The following is a 24,024-nucleotide window of genomic DNA, read 5'->3' on the forward strand; positions in this document are numbered from 1 at the left end:
CTATGTGTATTATGTTTGAAGATATCTAAGATATTGATATTGTAAAGTTAGGAAAGGCATTTTAGCCAGAGTAAGTATTATCCGCAAAAGAGGAGGCTAGAAAAGAGAATTTAGTTCTTTTTAGTGGAGAAAACCACAGATGCAGGAATGAAGTTGGGAATCTCCTCCTGTATTTCTTTTTTTTTCTCTTTTTGAGACAGAGTCTTGCTCTGTTTACCCAGGCTGGAGTGTGGTGGCATGAACACGGCTCATTGCGACCTCCACCTCTTAGGTTTAAGTGATTGTCCTGCATCAGCCTCCCCAGTAGCTGGGACTACAGGCATATACCACCACGCCTGTCTAATTTTTTTGTATTTTTAGTAGAGATAGGATTTCACCATGTTGGCCAGGCTGGTCTTAAACTCCTGACCTCAGGTGATCCACCTGGCTTAGCCTCCCAAAGTGCTGGGATTACAGGCGTGAGCCACAGTGCCTGCTCATCCTGTATTTCTTATTCGTTCTTCCTAAGCCTGCTTTGAGGTGGTGGCTGTGGCAGCTGCTTTCCCTCCATTCTCTTCCTCCTTTTGTGAGGTGCTGGCTCCCATGTGCTGTATTGGCAACCTTGTGATTCTGGCTGTCATGGAGTCTTCATCCATCTGGGAAGCCTGTCCAGGGCTCCAGCCCTCAACAGTGTGGTTGGTTGCTGTGGTGCCTGACATGATTTATAGAGCGACTCTGCTCAGTACAGTAGCCACTAGCACAGGACTACTTAGACTTACATTAATTAAAATGAAATGAAAAAGAAAAGAACTCAGTTCATCAGTCACAGTAGCCACATAGCATTCAAGTGCTTAATCGTCATTATTTGACTAGTGACTACTGTATCTCACAGCACAGAATTATAGAGTATTTCCATCAACACAGAAAGTTCTACTGGACAGGGCTGTCACAGAGAGTAGATTAAATTAAATTATCTGTGGGCTCCATGTACTGAAAGGTCACTGTGGACATTCATGTGTCTGCTGATCACTAGCCTCCCCAGAGGTAGGCAATGTGGCTAATGCATGATTTATATTCCTGGATGCCTTTTGAATCATGTTTCAGGGAAAGGTGCTTTTGAGTGCAGTTTCAAGGGCTCATGGGTCTTGTCCCACCTCTTGATAGCTTTGTGACCTTTGCCTATGAATTAACCTCTTAGGGCCTCAGTGTCCTCATCTGTGAAAATGTGATACTGTGAATTGTTCTTACGATAAGGATCACACACGTAGACCCATGTAAAGTGGTTAGGCCACTTTAGTTTGTTTGGCACTTGATTGTTACTATTCCTGCCTACAGTCAGACTGCTGGACTTTAAATTCTGTTTCATAAGATATGGGAAGCGATGAAAGCTTGTTGAAAATTTGGGGCTGTGTTACCTTATGATGGAAACATTGTCACTCATTATAATAGTTAAATAAGAGCCTGGCACAGTGGTTCATGTCTGTAATCCCAGCACTTGGGGAGGCTGAGGTAGGCAGATCACTTGAGGTCAGGAGTTCAAGACCAGCCTGGCCAACATGGCAAAACCCGTCTCTACTGAAAATACGAAAAAATGAGCCAGTTGTGGTGGTGCATACCTGTAATTCCAGCTACTCAGGAGGCTGAGGCAGGAGAATTGCTTGAGCCGGGAGGCAGAGATTGCAGTGAGCCAAGATTGCACTACTGCATTCCAGCCTGGGTGACAGAGTGAGACTCTGTCTCAAGAAAAGGTTAAATAAGGTTGGTTAAAAGACATTTCATGGACTGGTTAATCTACTCAGGAGAAATAAAATGGGAGAAATAGGATTTATCTAAGATTACAATTACGATAAATGTATACAGTTTTAAGAGAATGATAAAAAGTAAGATTTTTATTAAAATTCATGTTAAGAGCTAGTTTCTTTGATTATACTTTTTATAATAATTTTAAATTTATTGTTTGTTTTAATAGTATGGAACCACCCCTTTAGTTTGGGCTGCACGAAAGGGTCATTTGGAATGTGTGAAACATTTATTGGCCATGGGAGCTGATGTGGATCAAGAAGGAGCTGTAAGTATCTTATATTTTAATGCTTGGCAATAGAAACATGTTTTTTATTTTAAGAGAGAGAATTTATTTCTTTAGTGTATGCCTAGAGAAATTTCCCTCTAGTTCTAAAATGATAGTAACAGGAAAACAAGCATTTTCTGTTACTCTAAGTATGTTATATTATAAACATATATACTATAAATAGATGCTTTTAAGGATCTGTTGCTAATGCACACACAACTGGGGAGGCTAAAAGTATAAAGAATAGCTTTCAGTGATCCTAGTGTGATATATATATAGAGTTATGTGTCACTTAATGACAGGGATACGTTCTAAGAAATGTGTCATCGGTGATTTTGCCATTGTGGGAACATCATAGAGTGCACTTACACACATCTGGCTGGCATAGCCTACTCCGTTCCTAGGCTCTATGGTATGGCCTGTTGCTTCTAGGCCTGTGCAGTGTGTTACCATACTGAATACTGCAGGCAGTTGGGAGACAATGGTATTTCTTTATCTAAACATACCTAAACACAGAAAAAGTACAATGAAAGTCCAGTATCATAATCTTATGGAACTTATGTCATATATGCCATCTGTCATTAATCAAAATGTGCTGTGCATATTTTGGTTTTTGTCCGTGGTTCCTGGCTGACTGCTCCTATAACCTGTGTAATTTCATAAGTGACTACAGCAATAAGAGTATCTTTGGTTATATTTGGCCTTTTGTCCTGGGTTCTTGAAACAGCTCTGGATCAGTTCCAGAGTGATAAAGATGAAATACAGTCTTTTGTTACTTATCACAAGCCCCTTTTAACCACACTTGAGCTTATGTTAATGAGGTTATTTTTGGAAAGTTTCTAGATAACCCCACTGGTTGAGGTGCTGGTTGCCAGGGACACCAACCACGTGCTTAGAGGGTTGGAACTCACAGCCCTAACCCACCACCTCTGGGGAGGGGAGAGGAGCTGAAGATTGCATTGATCAACATTGACCAATGATTTAATAAATCATGCCTTCATAATGAAGCCCACATAAAAACCCAAAAGGACTGAGTTCAGGGGGCTTCCAGGAAGATGGCCAAGAACACATCCCCGTACTGGGAGGGTGGCATAGTGCAGCTCCATGGGGATAGAAGCTCCTGTGCTCAGGACCCTTTCAGACCTCATCCTATGTGTATCTTCATCTGCCTGCTCATTTCTATCCTTTAAAATATCCCTTATGGAAACTGGTAAATAGTACTTCCCTGAACTGTGTGAACTGCTCTAGCAAATCAATCAAAGCCAAAGAGGGGGTTGTGAGAGCTCCAATTTACAGCCAGTCAGACAACCTGAGCTTTCATTGGCATGGGAAGCGGGGGCAGTCTTGGGCACCGAACACTTGCCTGTGGGGTCTGATGCTACCTCCAGGTAGGTAGTGTCAGAATTGAGTTGGAGAATACCCAGCTGGTGTCTGCTGAATTGATTGCTTGATGGATGTGGAAAAACCCTACACATCTGGTCATAGAAGTATTTAGTGTTGTAAGAATTCATGTGAAATGGAGTTTGTTTTTTCCTATACGTAGTACAAATTGTTTAATAAACTGTTCAAATCAAATGGTTTTTAATATTGGGGAAAACATTGTGCTGCATTAAAGTATTTTTCTTATAAAATTTAAAGTAATATTGTAATTTTTGGGATATTTTTAGCTGTGCCTTATTTTCCCTCTTGAATGAACAGATTTTTAAAAATCAGAAATCAGCTGTCAGAAGCCAGAAAGCTTAAAAACTGGTTAGATACATCTTACTGATTAGCAATTTTTAATTCCTCATTCCCCAGCCTGTGCCGGTTGTGTTGAGGAGGTGAAGAAGCCTAATATCACTTTTCCCTTGAGCCTATAAGAGTATGGTTAAAGGAAACAATATTTATGCATAAGAAACAGTTAAAATAATACCGACTGCTATTTATAGAATTAGTATGTTACATGAGTGGATCATAAAGGATTCTGAGAAGAGATAGTACCAGATCTTGGGTCGTAGTGAAACAAGAGTAAACTCTTTATGTCATACTTTTTGGCACACTATCAACCAGTTCCTCCTGTTTGCATACTGGCAGGAGCTGACTCATTGCAAACCTTCAAGGCGTAGGCCCTGTTTTTGTGCTGGTGGAGGCAGCATAGTCCGTAGGCAGCTGCAGATGCCATACCTTCCACCTGCCTCCTCTGGACAGTTGGTCAAGTGAACAAGTGGCTTGTTTCTGTGATGATTGATGGCTCAAGAATTTGAAAAGGCTGTGTTATTTTAATATGTGGGAGAATGACAGCTCAATTTTGGGGGCTGACCCAAAATATTTCTATAGGGAAATTGTATGACAGCTTGAAGTAGATGAACATCTCAAGAAGCAGTTTTAATACTACTTCTGGTAGTGAGTCACATTCTTCTCTTAGTTGATTTATTGTTTGTTTATTTAGAGACAGAGTCTCATATGTTGCCTAGGCTGGTCTTGAACTCCTGGCCTCAAATGATCCTCCTGCCTTGGCCTCCTTAAGCTTTGGGATTATAGGTGTGGGCCATCATACCTGGCCTGATTTATTGTTATAAAATAGATGTGCAATTTTTAAAAGAATTACTTAAAATAAGACAGGTTTTGAAAATGTAGTTTCTAGGTTACTATGAAAGCCAAACAGTATATTACACTTTTCTTGAAATAGCTCATGGCTATTAATTCATTTTTTAGTGTTTTTTATGGGTTTTATTATAAAGAATTCTTGAAGTCTGATTCACCTGACTTTGGATTATTTAATTTAGAATGTGTTTATATATAAACACATTCTATATAGGTGTTAAAGTAGTCACCCTGCCAACTATTTTATCCTTCATTAGTGAGTTAGTTTATTGTAAATGAGTCCAATTTCAGATTATCATTTAAATAACTGAACTTCATAATAGCTCTAATGACTGAAGATCATTAATGTATTTTCAAAAACAAAAGATACCTCCTAGCCATTTTTGGTATGTTTCTTGCTATTTATTTTGGCATTTTACTATTGGAAATGACAATAATAGGCCACCTATTTGAAAACATTAGTTTTATGATTATGGCATAAATCATATATTTTCTAGAATACATTAATTTCTTGGGCTTGTGTTTTGTTTTGTTTTTGTTGTTGTTGTTTTTAGAATTCAATGACTGCACTTATTGTGGCAGTGAAAGGAGGTTACACACAGTCAGTAAAAGAAATTTTGAAGAGGAATCCAAATGTGAACTTAACAGATAAAGATGGAAATACAGCTTTGATGATTGCATCAAAGGAGGGACATACGGAGATTGTGCAGGATCTGCTCGACGCTGGAACATATGTGAACATACCTGACAGGGTAGGTCATCTATTTCACATTTGTCTCCTAGTGGTGAAGTGGATGAAAGGTGACCTTAGTGTCTTATTACCTTTCAAGATTCTCATGCATGACATAAACTTGTTTTAAGATAAGTTTATTTCTGCCTTTGAAACTAGTAAGTTAAAAACTGTTCAATCGTTCTGAAAAATGTCCTTTTTAATTTTTGTCAAATAAGGTTGTTATTGAAAATGTCACATGTGCTATTAGTCTGTGACTGACCTTGATGTGTCACTGTAGGTGTGCTTTCTTGTGCCCTAACTTCTTTGAGCTCACACTTACTGATCCACCTCTACCTGAACGCTCCACTTGAATGTCTAATTGGCCTCTTAAACTTACAATAAAACAGATGCCTTGCTTTTTTCACCCCAAACCTGCTTTTCCCTCATTCTCCATCTCAGCAAGTGGTACCACCATTCAGCCTCTTGTTGAAGCCCCAAATCCTGTGCATTAGCCTTGATTTCTCTCTTTTCCTCATCTGCCCTCCAGCAGGCTTTGTTGACTTTACTCCAAAACAAATCCTTTATCTGTCCACCTGTCTTCATTCCACTGTCACTTCCCAGCTGAAGCCACTGTCTCTGGTGGTGCTACTGTCAAAGCAGTAGCTTTGCAACTGGGTTCTCCACTCTGATCTTGGAGTGATCTTTAAAACAATAAATCTCGTGTGTACTTCTTTGTTTAAAGTCATCCAAGACTTCCTGTTGCACTGAGGATGAATGTTATCTTTTTAGTTATAAACATGACATGACATTGTCTTGGCCCAACCTCTCTCCCCACTTTGTACCCCTCTTCTGCCAGTTTTCATAGCCTGCAGCCATGTTTGCTTCTTTCCCTTTCTTGAATGCACTGAGCTTGTTCCTGCTGTGGGGCCTTTGCAGCAGCTGTGCTCTTAGTCTGGAATGCTGATCTTGGCTCCTTCTTGTCATTCTCACCTCAGCTTCAAGGTTTCCTCCTCGGGAAGGTCTTCAACTACTTAATCCGAAGTAGTTACCTGATCACTTTTTTTGAGACAGGGTGTTACTCTGTTACCCAGGCTGGAGTGCAGTGGTGTGATCACAGCTCACTGTGGCCTCAACTTCCTAGACTCAAGTGATCCTCCTTGCCTTAGCCTCCCAAGTAGCTGGGACTACAGGTGCATGCCACCACGCCTGGCTAATTCTTGTTTTGTTTTGAGAGACAGGGTCTCACTATGTTGACCAGGCTGGTCTCGAACTCCTGGCCTCAAGTGATTCTCCTGCCTTGGCCTCTTAAAGTGGTGAGATTACAGGCATAAGCCATCATGCCCAGCCTACCTGGTAGTCACTTTCTAGAACATTACCTTATTTTATTTGCATAGTGTTTGTGTGATTTTTTGTTTATTGTATGTTGTCTTCTCTGCCAGGCTGTAGATTCTTCCAGAGGTAGGACCACGTCTGTCTTGTTTCCTAGTACCTAGAATGGTGGATGGCACATTTAAGAAGTTTACTAGTCTGCACCCATGTTAATGCCAATGTTCCCAACTAAAATTTGTCTGCCTTTGGTTTATTTCTGCTATAAATGTGGTAGTTAACACACTACAGTATGGTGCTGAACTTAATAACCCTTAAGGACCTGCATCCTGATTTATTTCATAGTACTTTTAAGGTCCACTCAGGATTGAATTGAGCTGCAGCTCATGGGCTCATTCAACACAAAAGACTACAACAGATTTTTAAGTTAGCAGTAAATAATAAAATATTTATGCCCATTTCCAAAATAGCTGTTTCCAGTATTTTAAGTATAGGTAGATATAACTAAAAATGATTGCTGCTTGGTGAATATAGTTTCAGGGGAGAGCAATGTCCTCATGAGGTTGTGAACTTAGTCTTATGCTGGGGAATGAGTCAGTCTTAATGCACTACTGGCCTGTAACTGCCAAATCCACTAGGTTTTCATGGATGCTGCTCGGGGAACTTTCTCCCTTAATTGAATGTGGCTGTAGATTCACTGATAGTTTTAGCTTTATAGCTCCGTTTTTTTAGAATTCATGGCTTTCGTCATATAGCATTATTCCAAGATATTTTTACTATATGATTTTAAAAATGTTCATTTGGTTCATTGACAGCCACAACGTCATTGTATTTAATTTACATTTGTAATAGGCGGTTACCTTCAAAGAGAATAGATTATTGTTCTGGGTAACTGGTCTTTCTAAACTTTGTTTAGGAATTTCAGAGTCCTCATTTTGGGGCATAAAGTCCTCTGTCCCTTACTCTGATGTCTGTTAATATCAGATATTCATATTAGTTAAGTAACATTTTTCTCTTATTTAGAGGTAGACTTTTTCCAAGAAATTTTTAGAAAAAAATATGAAAACATGATTAACTGTAACTTAAAAAGAGTGCTTATTTGTTGTCAATTTACCTTGTTTTTGTTTTTATTTTCTGTCTTCTTAGAGTGGGGATACTGTGTTGATTGGCGCTGTCAGAGGTGGTCATGTTGAAATTGTTCGAGCGCTTCTCCAAAAATATGCTGATATAGACATTAGAGGACAGGTATGTGTGATTACAGTGCAGTTGCTATCTTAGAGTATAATTGCACGTAAGTGTTGACTGATCATAATGTTATTCTTCCCACTTTCCTATGGAGATAAACTTGTAAACCCTAGTACATTTAACAGACGTATATTATTACTAAGTTTCACTGCCGTTATTGTAAAATTTCTATATTAATGTCGAGTTAAATGTAGATAGAGGTAAACCAAAAAAGCTCATGTTTTTAGAATATACTGTCCTTACTAATGGGTATATGTAGATTCAATCCTCAGAACTATAATGAGTAGTTAGTGATACTGAGAGAGTTGGTGACACTTTGAATATCTGGTACTTATTTTTTTTTTTAGTGTTTTCCCCCTGTTTTGTCTTCTTCCTCCATCTGCTGTTCTTCTACTGTTGTTGTTTTATTTTCTTCTCCCTTTTCCCCACTGTGCCTGCCTTTCCTAGGACCACTTGGTAGTGCCTATGGACATTGCTTAAGGCAATCATAGTTCATAGAACCACAAAGGTTATTAATTTTAGATAAAAGCCTTGCCCACAGTTGTGAATTTATCAAATACTTCAAGAGCTTTAGACTTTAGAAAAAGTTCTTGGTGTCTTCATTTTGTTGTTGGACAGTCTACATTTCTGCTCAGTTTTTTCTTGTATTTGGCCAAAAATCTCTTGTATCCAAATCCATTTTTGAATCAAACTATAACTATTATGCCAGATGTTATGGGGGAATTAACATGGGCCCCTTGTCTTTAAGACACATATATTTTAATTTGAAAGATTTTAGTTTGTTTATTTTTATGCTTTTAACATAAAAAGTGAAGCCACAAGATGGTATATGATTGATTGCCTAGCAAAAGGTTCAAGTATGAGTCTTGAGGTAGGGAAAGAAGGCCTTAAGGTCTGGGGCTTTTGGAAGAAGGTAGAACTTGAGCTAAGTTTGAAGATGAGTTGGATTTAGATAGGTGAAGAGCCTGGCGGGGTTGCTGATGCCTGTAATCCCAGCACTTTGGGGAGGCTGAGGTGGGAAGATCCCTTGAGCCCAGGAGTTTGAGGTTAGAGTGAGCTGTGACTGTGCCACTGCACTCTAGCCTGGGTGACAGAGTAAGATCTTGTCTCTTAAAAAAAAAAAAAAAATAGAAAAGGAAAGCTGGGTGTTTCAGGCAAGGGGAGTTGTAATAGGATGAGAAAATTAGAGAAAATTAGAAAGCGAAAGACCGCATTTCATAGCTAGTGAATGAATCATTTGGCATTGGGCAGTGGGATGGTAGGCATGGTGGTGGGGATGGTGGGGAGAGGTGGAGAAATGAAATGGGAGGCGGGTAGGGCCTGAGAAGTTTGAGTTGGGCAGCTAGTGTACATTTTTTAGAAGAGAAACTGTTGAGGAAATTTTGGTATTAGGAACTTAATGTGGCTGCTGCAAAAGTCATTCATTATCTCCTGGGTTAAAATAACATTGCCACTAAAAGATGGGTTCTAGGTCACCTACTTGGACTTTTACCTAACTACCTTGCGTCTGTGAGTCCTCTTCTGTGTTTGAATTCGTTTTTTTGTTGTTCTCTAGCTCTACTTTCAAGGTCTTTGTGGATTGATTTTTGGGTTTTGAGCTAGATAAGATTTTAAAGATCTGATCAAGGCAGTATAGGGGTATGGGATGGATGGAAATTAAGAAAGCTAAAAATGATAATGCCTTATATTTGTGAAGTACATTTTCGTGCATTATCTTTTGAAAAATTGGGCAATACTTACAGCATGTTACAGATGAAAATCTAAGGGTCAGAATAGCCAAGTGACATGTCTGAGTTTCCAGGGTTCAGGTACTGATGACTCCTAACCCAGTGTGTGTTCCTGAAATCTGATTACATTACAAAAGTGTAGTTTACTTTATTAACTATGTGGGATTGCTACTTTTTAGGTTAAGTAATACGAAGTTTTCCTAGGCTTCTTTCACAAAGAATTTCTCAAAAGTAACTCCAAGATAGCATAAGGATTAATAGTATTTCCTACCATGCTGCCTGTTGGAATGCTTTCTGACAGAAATGTTTTGTATTTATAAGTAGCAGTTTTAAATATTGTATCTTACATGAAGTGATTGTGTTTTTTTTAATTATCTAGGATAATAAAACTGCTTTGTATTGGGCTGTTGAGAAAGGAAATGCAACAATGGTGAGAGATATCTTACAGTGCAATCCTGACACTGAAATATGCACAAAGGTATAAATGGCATTTCTGTTCTGTTAGCAGCACCTTATGCTGAATGTTAGTACTGCTCATTTTATTTCAGTCGTCTTTGTTTGATGTTAGAGTTACACTGATTTTACTGGTAATATTCTCTGTCACATTGAGGAGTAACTTTGTATCCTTTCAGGATTTGTGTATTCATAGCAAAATACAGTGTGTTGTTACTTCAGTTAAATACTTCTCAGGAAGTGCAATATCAGCTATTCATAAATTGTTGTTATTTGGACAGCTCACTCTCCCAAATTCATTTATGCCACTGTTATCTGGGATGCAGAACACATTCCTTTGTGGGGAGATGGCGTGTGCTCAGGAGTTCCAGGCCAGCCTGGGCAATATAGTGAGACCCTGTCTCTTTAAATGAATACATAAATAACCATGTGACTGGTGGTTGGTTCCCCAGACTAGCTACTTTCAACTGTTTTACTCAAATTGTGTAAAAAATACAAAATTATCTAATACTGTGGTCTCCTATTTAGCCTATGTGTAATCATTTTCTGTGGGGAAAATATATTTGGAATTCTGGGTTGATATGGCAGGAATTCTTAATGAATAAAGCAAAATTATAGAGTCATCCATAAGACAATCCTATGTCATCTGCTGTAGATCAGGACCAGCCAATTTCTAAATCAGTGATGGTACTTCCAGTACCCCAGGATAGAAAATTTCTGAGATACCTTCTGGCTTGCAGATGGCTCCTTAATCCTCTTTTTTCTTTTTCTTTTGGACCTTGGTGTCAGCCAGGGTGACTACCTGTGGCTTCTGACCAGATTTTTGTCTAACTCAGTGCTGAATTGTGGTCTCTTCTTGTTTCCCTTCCTTTGGTTTTGAAAGCAATCACGAACTCTTTTGAGGTTTTCAGAAGGCATACTGCTTGTTTCAAATGGTTTCACTGAGAATTGAAATGATGTTGGTATACATTTCTGAAAAACTCTGGACACTGGCTTACCTGGACATTGACAGGCTGGGCTGTGGGTTGGTTGGTGGGGAGAACGGGAAGTAGCCTCTGGAGGGGAGCTGCCCCAGGTCAGTGGTAGAACCTGGGGTAGGGCAGAAGCAGCCACTGCTGCCGGCTGTAGCTTACGAGCAGCTGGGGCAGGTCCCACACCTGGCTACGTGATCTACAGTCACTTTGATACAAATGAGTGGGTGTAAAGGAAAAGCATTTTTTTGTTGTTAGCTTTTTATGTTTTCTTGAGAGGGTTTTAAATATAGGCTGTTACCAGAGTCAGATATTTCTTGACATGTGCATTTGTATGACATAAACACAGGAGTCAAGCTGTTAATCTGGCAAATGTTCTTATTTGTGCCCACAGGATGGTGAAACGCCACTTATAAAGGCTACCAAGATGAGAAACATTGAAGTGGTGGAGCTGCTGCTAGATAAAGGTGCTAAAGTGTCTGCTGTGGATAAGGTAAAACATCTGTGTGGAGAGAACACTGTATGGAAAGCTGTTGGTTGACTGACCTCTATATGGAGTGGATTTAATGGGGATCTGATTTTAGGTTGTGTGGGGAGAGATGACTTGCTGGGGATGTCTGTGTGGGATTTGGATCCCACACAGTAGTGTGCTGAGGAGTGGGTGGGCTCAGTGTGCTATTAACGCAGCTGCTTCCGACTTTCCTTCTACGGCTCACAGCAGCTGTGGGGCACTGCCATTGACTACCACATCAGGAGGAGGCTCTGCCTTCATCAGGGTAGAGCTTGCTGCAGATAAACAGGAGGAAAGAATGCACAGGGGCTGGAGGAGGCCGATGCTCAGAGCAGACGGTGTTAATGTTCACTGACAGGAGACAATGTGTTTGTTCTGCCACGTGTCCTTGCTATAATCCTTTCAGAGGAATTTTTATATTTTCTATAAGTTTAGCTCTAAGTGGCTTCATACTTCATATAGATTTGATTTTTCATTTTAGTTTCTTTTTATTTTAAACAAGCTTATTTCTTTCTGTACTTTAAATTGGTTTTCCCCCAGGATAGAAGTGAACTGATGTATGAAGTAAAAAATAATATTGTAAATTTTCTCCTCTGATGAATGATATGGTTTGGGCTTTACTAATTAATAATAGATTGAAGTTTGTTTTTCTGTTAGTTATAAGGCAGTTAAACAAAAACAGGGAGTCACGAGTCAATGTGTTTGTGTTTCATTTTGCCATGTTACAACATTATTTTAAAACATAAAAGCACCTCCCCCCTGTCATTACCATGTTAACATAATGTCATATCAAAGAAAGGAAACTTTAATATTAAAAACTAGAAGACATAAAAAGTCAAAGAAGAGTTTTCAAAATGGAATATATGTAGCTTTCTAGAAAACTTCTTATAATGCCTGTTTTTCTCAATCTGCCATTGACTCATCTGACACTGGTCCCCCAATTTGCGATATAGAACCACCAGACTGTATCCTTCAAGGTTCCATATAGCCTTGTTAATTATATAATATGCTATCTTAAGTAATTGCTTTATACTCATTAATAAGTTTCCTGAAGGCCTCTGCCTTGGTATTCTTTTGTGTGTTGCTGTGCCCAGAGTCAGCACATGATACTTGTTGACAAATACACATGATAGTTGCAACAGTTGTTCATTCATGAGCACATTCTTACTGAGGAAGGGTAAAGTGCTATCCTGCTAGAATTTGGGATACAAACTTTTAAAAGTCTTGAACCTGGATCTTCATAGAGAATTTCATAAAAACAATTTTAAAAGTGACGATTAATGTTATTTTTACCTTGCCCGTCACTGCTCTCTGATTATTTTCAGCCTGTCAGCAAAGTATGCTAATATCCTCCCTGCATTTATAGGAATTTTGTATCTGGCAGAAATGCTGCTGCTACTGTTTTGTCTTCTCACAGGTCTGGGGATGAGAATTGGAATTGAGATGGGAAAATAAGATGAAATTGGGTTTGGATATGTTTAGTTTGAGGGCTGATAAGACATTCAGGAGTCTGTGGCCAGTAGACATTGGGAAATCTAGTACTGGAATCTGGGCAAGAAATCAAGGCTGGTGATGGAAATTTGGCAATTAGTTACTAGGATAGAGAGTTGCATGGGAGCGACTAAGATGATCGGTGTGAAGAAAGATGAAAGCTGAAGTCAAAATGGACTTCTCTTATGCTGTGTGTCATACTGCAGTTTTTAAATTGTGCATGTTTATCCAGTCTCTTCCTATTACGACATAAGCTACTTAAGGTCAGCAACTATTTTGTCTTACATCTTTATATCCTCCAAAGTACGAAGCACAGAGCCTTACATATAGTGAGTCTGGTGCATAGTTATGCTACCACATTTTTTAGGACATGGGAGGAGAGTCTAGAAGATGAAAAGTTCAAGATAAGGTAATGCCTTGGAAGCCACAGGAAGAATGTGTAGGTCATTTTCATTTAGTGTCCTGGAGATCAGTGTGGATGAGAACTGAGAATTTAATTTGTCAAGGTGTTTGTGAAGTAATCAATAGGAGAGCACTTTGCAGCCCGAAGAGGACTTTTGAAATTTACATGTTAGCTTTCATTAGTGTTGGATGTGAACACTAATGTGATTGGAGATGCTAATAAGGAGAGAAGGTGGGTTGATAGGGAAAAGTGAAAGGTGAGGAGAGTGGAAAGGTGAGGAGAATGGAAGAGGAGAGGAGAGAGTCGGAGGAGGATAGGTGTACATAGAGGACTCAGGTGGAGAATGTAGAGTGATGAGATTTAAGGGTTCACTGTGGCAAATGGTTGACAAAGGTCATGGAGCTGACAAGATCACTTGTGTTAGATGGCTGTCCGCATGGATTGTAAAGCTTTCTAGACAAATGAAGAAAGCTGTGAAATAGAATTTAAATTAGTTGAGGAAGGTAGTTGACATCCTTGGACAATAAATATTTGGATGATGGAGGGATACTAATGAAGTGGACCCATGGCCTAGGAGGAGCTGCAGGGAGAAAGCCTGTTGCTTCTCCTCTTTCACTGAGTTTTAAGGAAAGGGGAAAAGAATGACCTTCATTCTAGAGGGCTGTGGGAGAAACAGTATCTGAGCAAAGCTGGATGAGGAGCTACAGAAGGATATTATGGGGAAGATAGAGATAAAAATTCATATTATATATGTGCTTTATATGAAAAATAAGAAAAGTTCAGATTTTGTTATTTTACAGAAACATGAAAATTGTTACTGTCTGCATACTATATATAAAGATAAGAAAGTTCAAGTTTCGTACTATTATTTTACAGAAAGGAGATACTCCCTTGCATATTGCTATTCGTGGAAGGAGCCGGAAACTGGCAGAACTGCTTTTAAGAAATCCCAAAGATGGGCGATTACTTTATAGGCCCAACAAAGCAGGCGAGACTCCTTATAATATTGACTGTAGCCATCAGAAGAGTATTTTAACTCAGATATTTGGAGCCAGTAAGTATTGAGTTTTGCTCCTAACTGAGCTTTTAAATAATCAATGTTCCATTAAAGAATATGGAAAATAAGGCCAGGCATGGTGGCTCATGCCTGTAATCCCAGCACTTGAGGAGGCCGAGGTGGGAGGATTGCTTGACCCCAGGAGTTTGAGACAAGCCTGGGCAGTATAGTGAGACCTCATCTCCACAAAAAGATTAAAAAATTAGCTGAGCGTGGTGGTGTGCTTGTAGTCCTAGCTTCTTGGGAGGCTGAGGTGGGAGGATCTCTTGAGCCAGGGAGATGGAGATTGCAGTGAGCCAAGATCACACCACTGCACTGGGTCTCACTCTGTTGCCCAGGCTGGAGTACAGTGATGCAATCATAGCTCACTGCAACCTCAAATTCCTGGGCTTAAGCAATGCTCCCACCTCAGCCTCCTGAGTACTTGGAACTACAGGCCCATGCTACCACACCCAGCTGATTGTTTTTCTTTTTTTGTAGAGACGAGGTCTTGCCATGTTCCCTAGTCTGGGGCTGAGTGATCCTCCCACCTTGGCCTCCCAAAGTGCTGGGATTACAGACATGAGCCACTGTGCCTGGCCATGATTCTATTTTTTTATGACTTTTTGTGTTTTAAAATATTTTTTCTTATTATAATAGTAATGTGCACTAATTACATTTCAAGAATGAAAACATGAGTATAGCAGAAAGTGAAAATTCCCCATTGCCCCCTATATCCCAACTTGTAATTGTTTAAATGACCCTCCAGGCTTTTCTTTATGCTTATTAAAATGTTACATACTATGTATATAGTTTTAAAAAATAAAAATTGAGTTATAATGTGTTACAAAAGCTTAAAGTGTCATATTTTAATTATTGCATAATTTTTCGTACATTGAGTTCGCTATTGGTGAATATTTAGTTTGTTTTGCTAACAACTAGTGCTGCAGTGAACACCTTTGTACGTATATCCATTGACTTATTTTTAGGATTTTTTTTCTTTCTTTTGAAAATATTATTAGAGATTCAGGGGGTACAATTAGGATTATTTTCTTGGGGTAAATTCCCAGAAGTAGAATTGCCAAGTCAATGGATGCCCATAGTTTTGATAGACTTTCCAAAATGGTTGTAAAAATTTCTTCTCCCTCTGGCAGTGTAAGATACCACAATTCCCCACAAGCTTGCTAGCACTGGGTATTTCCAGCCTCTTACTCTTTGCTAATCAGATAAAAAAGAAAAGAAAATCTCATTTCAATTTGTGTTTTAAAATTATTAGTGAAATTGAGATCTTGTAATATATTCATAGGCTATTGCTTCTCAGCCTTTTGGCTTAGATAATGTGTAATATGTTCATAGGCTATTTGTATTCTTGCCAGTTTCCTTTTTGTATCCTTTGCCCACTTTTTAGTTTTTAATATTTTAAAAAAATTGATGTAAGAGTCTTTCTGTGTTATGGATATTGATCCTGGGTCTATCCTATGTGCTGCATTCCTCTCCCCCGGCATACTCTTGGTTGATGGTCATGGATTTTTATTCCTCATTCAAAAGTTTTACATTTTTGTAGTTTATTCATTAGTCTTTTCCTGCAGTTCTGGCCTTAGTATTACATTGCAAAAGAAAGGCCTTTTTAAACAAAGATTTTTAAAGTTTTTCCTATATTTCCTTCTAGTACTTCTATGGTTTTACTTTTTTCTACTTAATTTTTTAATGTTTCAGAAAATTTTGTTAAGGCTATGAGGTATATAGCATTTTAATTTAATTTTTTTCATGAATGATTAAACTTTCCCAACACCACTTACTTATTCATCCTTTCCTGCCTTATTTGAAATGCCACTTATGTTAATATCCTATATGAGTTCCAGAATGTTCAAATTATTGTTTTATATTTTTATTCTTCTCCAGTGACAACTACCCTTCAGTAGTCTTTAATTTTTTTTTCTATTCTTACACATTCTTCTTTCCTTTCAATTAAAACAAAATTCTCATGGATTTTAATTAGAACTGCCTTAAAGTGATAGAATAATTTGGGAGAATTGCTGAACCTTTCTTCCTGGAATCATAAAATGTTTCTTTTTCTATTATTATCTATTATGTTCTTCAGTAACATTTTACAACTTTCTTTGTATAGGTATTACACGTACTAAATTTATTTTATATGCTCATTTGTGTTAATCATATTTTATCGATTCTAAAATGCACAATGTTCCCATAATTTAACATCTCTGAAATTGGAATGTGTCTTGTAAGTGATGGACAAGAAAGCATGATGTCACAATTTGGCAACATTTTGTTCTTTCTTAGTTATACATAAAAATGAGGTATCATATAATAAGTATCAAGTTCTATGAAATATGATAGTAATTTAAGAATATCTGAAACTTTTTATGAAATACGATAGTAATTTAAGAATCTCTGAAACTTTTTTTTTAAATTTTAAATCAGGTAGCCTTCCAAGTCAGAATAGGCTCAGAGACTCCCTGAAACTGTCCCTACATGGGTATAAATGTTTGAAATAATTTTTTTCTCTCTAATCAAGGAAACAATGAAAATAGTGTTCATTTCTAATAGTAATGCCACTGTTTAATGTAAGATATGATGTGTTTTAATTACAGGACACTTGTCTCCTACTGAAACAGACGGTGACATGCTTGGATATGATTTATATAGCAGTGCCCTGGCAGATATTCTCAGTGAGCCTACCATGCAGCCACCCATTTGTGTGGGGTTGTATGCACAGTGGGGAAGTGGGAAATCTTTCTTACTCAAGAAACTAGAAGGTAAAGGGCTTGCTTGTACAAAGTCTGTATATATAAAGCAAGGTTTTCTCTGGGGATTTTTCTGAAAGAGGAAGACCACTTTCTGTATAAGCATGTGTGTTATGTGGTTTACTGAGATGAACTCCCCTCTGGTTGTTCCTTCACACGGTCATTTGAGTTCTCTTTCTAAAGCAGATCCAATTGTGTGATAACCCCACATAAAACCCTTGCTGGCAAGTTTTTTTCGGGCCCTTCACAGACTTGTCAATTTGCATGGTCCCACCTGCCAGCGCCACCTCTGGCATGTGCCCCAGCTTCAGTCACAGAGGACTGTTTGCTCTTGCAAGAACAGACCAGATGTGTTTCCCAGGTTGCTCCCTCTATCAGCAGCTCCTTAGCTGGCCTCACTACCACCCACCCAACATGCATGCCTTTTGCTTGGCAAAAGCTTACTCATTCTTCAAGGATAGGTTTCAGTATTGCCTATAAAATTTTCCCCAAGTTTTGTACAAAGAATTACTTGTGTGGGACTCCATTGGGCTCAACATGCACCTTTAAGAACAGTATTCTCAAATGTGATTGGAGGGAGAAGGGATGAGAAGGATCACAGTGAAATGGTGGTGATATGTAGTTTGAAGATATAGGGTATTGTTTTTATTTTTGCATGTGGAAACAATATGCATATGCATAATATTTGTTGTTTGTGTTAATGCAAACCACAAAAAACAAATCTCAAGAAAATCTTGACAGATGGGAGTATATGAGAAGGGGTTTTGTACATCCTCCACGTGAAGCAGGAGAGGGTGGCGAGTCAGGCCTAGCTGTGGTCCTGGGGGTGAGATGTTCATCTTTGGCAAGAGAACACTGGGTAAAATGGTTAAGTGGCAGTATTCCATCTAGGGACCTACTAAGTGTCCAATAAATGTTTACACTGAAAATGTGAAAACTGCATATTGAGTTAAAAGTTGTATTTCTTAAACAAAACAGGAATAAGGTTTCGTATTAAATTCTCTTTCAGATGAAATGAAAACCTTCGCCGGACAACAGATTGAGCCTCTCTTTCAGTTCTCATGGCTCATAGTGTTTCTTACCCTGCTACTTTGTGGAGGGCTTGGTTTATTGTTTGCCTTCACGGTCCACCCAAATCTTGGAATAGCAGTGTCACTGAGCTTCTTGGCTCTCTTATATATATTCTTTAGTAAGTCTTTGCTTTTTATCTTTTTCAAAAATGGAGAAAACGTTAAGATTCATAGATAAAGAAAAAACATTTTCTTTATCTGTCTTTTAAAACCTGTATGTGATTTTCATAATTGGGTGAGAAAATTGATCTTTTTGCTACTCCATAAATTTTCCTAAAGGAACATTGCTCACAACTTGGCTGAAGTAGCTTATAAACTAATGTACTAGTTGTTAATCTTGAAGCAAGAACCTATATTATTATACTTACTCTTTTTGTTAATTAATGATTTATATTTAAATCTTTTTCTGGGCCGGGTGCGGTGGCTCTCACGCCTGTAATCCCAGCACTTTGGGAGCCCAAGGCGGGCAGATCGTAAGGTCAGGAGATCGAGACCATCCTGGCTAACATGGTGAAACCCTGTCTCTACTAAATGTACAAAAAAATTAGCCGGGCAAGATGGCGGGCGCCTGTAGTCCCAGCTACTCGGGAGGCTGAGGCAGGAGAATGGCGTGAACCTGGGAGGGGGAGGTTGCAGTGAGCCGAGGTGGCGCCACTGCTCTCCAGCCTGGGCGACAGAGCGAGACTCCATCTCAAAAAAAAAAAAAAAAAAAAAAATTCTTTTTCTGGAAAGAAGGCTTCAAAGCCATCATTGGTATGCTCTTGAGCATTTTGACCATGTCTGTACTTTTAATTTTATCTAAAAGCAAAATAAAAAAATATAATATAATCCCTATTCTTGGGGGTGTCTTCAGTTGCAAGAAAGGAAATAGATTTACTGTTAGAGGAACTGATAACCAACTTTACCAGTTGCGAATAGTGATAAACCCAAGGTGATTTGCATTTGAATCTGAACTGCAGTTATGTTTCTGTTTAAGGCATGTTTTAGTCAGTTTACTTTTCATTTTTCATATCTTCTGTATCTTAGGGGAGGTTAATGGAATTCTTTGAGGAGTAGTTAGGAAATAGTATGGGACCATAGGAAGCTATGTAAGCTTAGCTGTCATTAGTTGATATTTGATCTTTGGAGAAAAGATCTGCTTGACTAGTGACTGCTTTGGATAACTTTTTTAAACTGTGAATTTCAGTTGTCATTTACTTTGGTGGACGAAGAGAAGGAGAGAGTTGGAATTGGGCCTGGGTCCTCAGCACTAGATTGGCAAGACATATTGGATATTTGGAACTCCTCCTTAAATTGATGTTTGTGAATCCACCTGAGTTGCCAGAGCAGACTACTAAAGCTTTACCTGTGAGGTGAGTTGTACCATTTGACAGAAGAAATCTTCAATGAGATTCAGAAAAAAATATTTTTCACTTCGGAAAGTTTATAGGGGCCAGGTGTGGTGGCTCACGCTTGTAATCCCAGCACTTTGGGAGGCCGAGGTGGGCAGATCACCTGAGGTCCGGAGTTCAAGACCAGCCTGGCCAACATGGTGAAACCCCATCTCTACTAAAAATACAAAATTAGCGGGGGCGTCATGGCGCATGCCTGTAGTCCTAGCTACTTGGAAGGATGAAGCAGGAGAATCGCTTGAACCTGGGAGGCAGAGGTTGCAGTGAGCCAGGATCGCGCCATTGCACTCCAGCCTGGGCGACAAGAACGAAACTCTGTCTCAAAAAAAAAAAAAAAAAAGTTTATAGAATATAATTTCTCAATGTATGTTCCAAAAAACATTGGAACCTTTTACATACAAAAATAAAAACATGCCCTGGTCAAATACCGTGGGAAACACTTCAGATTATATATCCCTCTTGTACGTTAAAGGATCAGAGGCACCTTTCCATAAAGAAACCTGTTTAACTTTTATTTACCAAATTTTATTTAAGCATAAACCTTTTCTCCCTGTTATGTCACCTGTTACCATCTTTTGGAACACACTTTGAAGAGAGCACTGGATGGAGGAGGGGTCCAGCCACTGGCCTTGGTCCCCAGAAAGCTTCCCGTTGGAGACCTGGCCCTTCCTTATGTGAGCGGTTAACCTGGGGAAACCCAGCTCCCCTCTCTGAGCTGTGCTTTTCTCAGTTCAGGAAATATATTCACATGTCTATCTAAAATTATTATTCATATTAAGTAGGAAATTTATGAGAAAAAAGAAAAGATGAAAAATGTTTAAGTCCAGGAATAAAGGAAAGGTAGAGGGCTCCAGAGGACAGTGAAATGAAAAAAAAAAAAGCTAGAAAATTAAAAGCAAAAGAAATTCAATGGAAGTAAGCAATGTAAGAATTTAAAATGTATTAAGCCAGATGTGGTGGCTCACACCTGTAATCCCAGCACTGTGGGAAGCCAAAGCGGTCAATTGCTTGAGCTCAGGAGTTCAAAACAAGCCTGGGTAAAGGCAAAACCCCATCTCTACAAAAAATAGAAAAATTAGCTGGGTGTGGTGGTGCGTGCCTGTAGTTGTAGCTGCTTGGGAGGCTGAAGTGGGAGGACTGCTTAAGCTTGGGGGGTTGAGGGTACAGTGAGCCAAGATCACGCCACCGCACTGCAGCCTAGGTGACGAAGTGAGACCCTGCTCAAAAAAGAAAGCATTAAAAGATGAAAATTTTTTAATTATAAGAAAAAATAAGTGTAATTTAAGATGAAAATAAATAAGCCAAACCAGATAAAATATTAAAACTGAGTATAAGAGAAAAATAAAGGTAAAAACTTTTCAGTAACTAGCATATAGAATTAAGTATTAAGAAAAGGATTTAAAAGTGAGAAAGTTAAAAGGAAAACAGAATAAAGTAATTGGGGGAATATTTTTACAGAAAATAAGGAAACCAGTCTAAATTAATGAGGTGGTATTTTTTTTTTTTCAGTTAGAACAATTAAAATAGCATCATCAAGACCACACAGTATATTACAGATTGTATTCTGAGAGCAATGCTTATCTACTGGACTGAGATGAGAGTTTAATTTAGAGATGAAAGGGAGAAAGGAACTAACAGAAATGATAATGATTCAGAGACTCAGAATACAAATAATTCATTTAATTTTGAAGATCAATTGTGAAGAGAATATTTTACAACTATTTCTCAATCCCCGGTAGATGTGGAAGCTATAAATAAAATAAGCCATGCTAAAACTTGAGTTTTTAAATGGTATTACTGGGCTTGAAATTCTTTAATGACTGTAATTAATATTTTTTCAGGGTTAGAGTCTCTTTCGTTGGTGTTAGAAAACTTTCTTGTGCAACTCTTGGTGGCCACATCATGACACGTGTGTCACCTTTTAACCACTATGTCATGAGATCTGTTGGGGTGTCTTGATACTGCACATCTAAGTTCTGGCGTAACTTTCCCCCGCCTGTCCTTAGTCAGAATTACTTTATATGGCCCTGCACATTTCACTTTTGTTACTGTTTTTTCCTAAGAAAAGTATGTAAGATTTTAGAAGTGGAAGCTACCTAATTACAAATTCTTTTCCCTCCTTGGAATTTAAAAGACAATATTTTGAAAGAGACAAAAAGAAAATAAAGGGTAAATGATGCAAAGATGACATACATTGAAGTTATTTGTTACTTTAGATACCAAAGTAATGTTTGATTTGTTCTTTTCTTCAAGGTTTTTGTTTACAGATTACAATAGACTGTCCAGTGTAGGTGGAGAAACTTCTCTGGCTGAAATGATTGCAACCCTCTCGGATGCTTGTGAAAGAGAGTTTGGCTTTTTGGCAACCAGGCTTTTTCGAGTATTCAAGACTGAAGATACTCAGGGTAGGATTTCCTTCCTTCTTTGTGTGTAAGGGAAGGGGGTGGGATAGATGTTCAGTTTATTTTCATGAAAACACACCTTGAACATTAGACTCATCAGGTATTGTGACTATAATGTTAGGATTTTCTAGATCCTTGATATGTTAATTATTAAAACCATTTGTTGCATTACAGGTAAAAAGAAATGGAAAAAAACATGTTGTCTCCCATCTTTCGTCATCTTCCTTTTTATCATTGGCTGCATTATATCTGGAATTACTCTTCTGGCTATATTTAGAGTTGATCCAAAGCATCTGACTGTAAATGCTGTCCTCATATCAATCGCATCTGTAGTGGGATTGGCCTTTGTGTTGAACTGTCGTACATGGTGGCAAGTGCTGGACTCGCTCCTGAATTCCCAAAGAAAACGCCTCCATAATGCAGCCTCCAAACTGCACAAATTGAAAAGTGAAGGATTCATGAAAGTAAGCACTCATTGGTTATTAGAAAAAATTGTAATGCGAATATGTTGCCACTGCCATGCTCATTTGGGCTTTAGGAAGTACACTCTCTAAATGTTAAAGTGTTACATTTATTTTAGTTTAATTTGTTCATTCATTCATTCGTTCATTCAAGACTATAATTTAAGGTAGTTTTAAGTTCACAGTAAAATTTAGAGGGAGGTGCAAAGATATCCCATATACCCGCTTCCCCCACACATACACAGCCTCCCCAATTGGCACGATTACCCACCAGAGCAGTACATTTGTTACAATTGATGAACTTAGGCTGACACATCATAATCACCCAGCATCCATAGTTTACATTAGGGTTCACTCTTGGTGTAGTATATTCTATGGGCTTGGACAAATGTATAACATGCATCCACCATTATAGTCTTATACAGAGTAGATTTATTGCCCTCAAAATCTTCTGTGCTTCACCTCTTCACACCTGTTCACCCCTCCCTCCACCCTCCTCCCTAACCCCTGGCTACCATTTCTTTTTACTATCGCCATAGTTTTGCCCTTTCCAGAATGTCATATAGTTGAATCACATACGTGAAAGATTGACTTCTTTCATGTAGTCATATGCATTTAAGTTCCCTTCATGTCTTTTCATGACCTGCTAGCTCATTTCTTTTTAGCATGGCTAATGTGCCATTGTCTGGATATATCACAGTTCATTTATACATTTATCTACTGAAGGACATCTTTATTGCTTCCAAGTTTTGGCAAGTATGAATAAAGCTGCTATAAACTTTTGTGGACAGGCTTTTGTGTGAACATAAAGGATTTGAAAACTCCTTTGGGTAAATACCAAGGAGTGTGATTGCTAGATTGTATGGTGTTTGGTTTTGTTAGAAACAACCAGACTGTTCTGAGGTGGCTATTTTGCATTCCCACCAGAAATGAATGAGGCTCCTGTTGCTCCACATCACATCCTCACCAGCATTTGGTATTATTGGTGTTCTGGATTTTGGCCATTCTGTTAGGTGTGCAGTGGTATCTTATTGTTTGAATTTGCATTTCCCTGATTACACATGTTGTGGAGCATATTTTCATGTGCTTATTTGCTATCTGTATGTCTTCTTTGGTGAATTGGCTGTGAAGGTCTTGGCTTATTTTTCAGTCAGGTTGTTCATTTTCTTATTGTTGAGTTTTAAGAGTTCTTTGTATATTTTGGCTAATGGTCCTTTATCAGATAAGCTTTTTGCAAATATTTTGGTCCGTTCTTTTGGTTGCTTTTCATTCTCTTGACAGTGTCTTTTGCAGAGCAGACATTTTTGATGAAGTCTAGCTTACTAATTCTTTCTTTCATGGATCTTGCTTTTAGTGTCCTATCTAAAAAGTTAACACCAAACCTACGGTCACCTAGATTTTATCCTCTGTCATTTTCTAGGTGTTTTATA

At 38.5% G+C, this 24,024-nt stretch overlaps 1 protein-coding gene across 12 annotated transcripts in view; it reads left to right on the plus strand.

The window, feature by feature from the left end:
- Window positions 1–24,024, plus strand: part of KIDINS220 (kinase D interacting substrate 220) — a 116,406-nt gene that overhangs the window by 29,337 nt on the left and 63,045 nt on the right. For all 12 annotated transcript variants that reach the window (XM_031007907.3, XM_031007910.3, XM_055377456.2 and 9 more), the window contains 11 exons: window positions 1,949–2,047; window positions 5,185–5,382; window positions 7,815–7,913; window positions 10,020–10,118; window positions 11,459–11,557; window positions 14,346–14,523; window positions 17,118–17,282; window positions 18,280–18,459; window positions 19,527–19,692; window positions 21,985–22,136; window positions 22,308–22,597. In XM_031007907.3, the coding sequence (XP_030863767.3) occupies window positions 1,949–2,047; window positions 5,185–5,382; window positions 7,815–7,913; window positions 10,020–10,118; window positions 11,459–11,557; window positions 14,346–14,523; window positions 17,118–17,282; window positions 18,280–18,459; window positions 19,527–19,692; window positions 21,985–22,136; window positions 22,308–22,597 (1,725 nt within the window). The remainder of the gene's footprint in view (window positions 1–1,948; window positions 2,048–5,184; window positions 5,383–7,814; window positions 7,914–10,019; window positions 10,119–11,458; window positions 11,558–14,345; window positions 14,524–17,117; window positions 17,283–18,279; window positions 18,460–19,526; window positions 19,693–21,984; window positions 22,137–22,307; window positions 22,598–24,024) is intronic.

The sequence above is a fragment of the Gorilla gorilla genome, chromosome 12 (assembly GCF_029281585.2).
Source record: "Gorilla gorilla gorilla isolate KB3781 chromosome 12, NHGRI_mGorGor1-v2.1_pri, whole genome shotgun sequence".
Classification (NCBI taxonomy): Eukaryota; Metazoa; Chordata; class Mammalia; order Primates; family Hominidae; genus Gorilla; species Gorilla gorilla.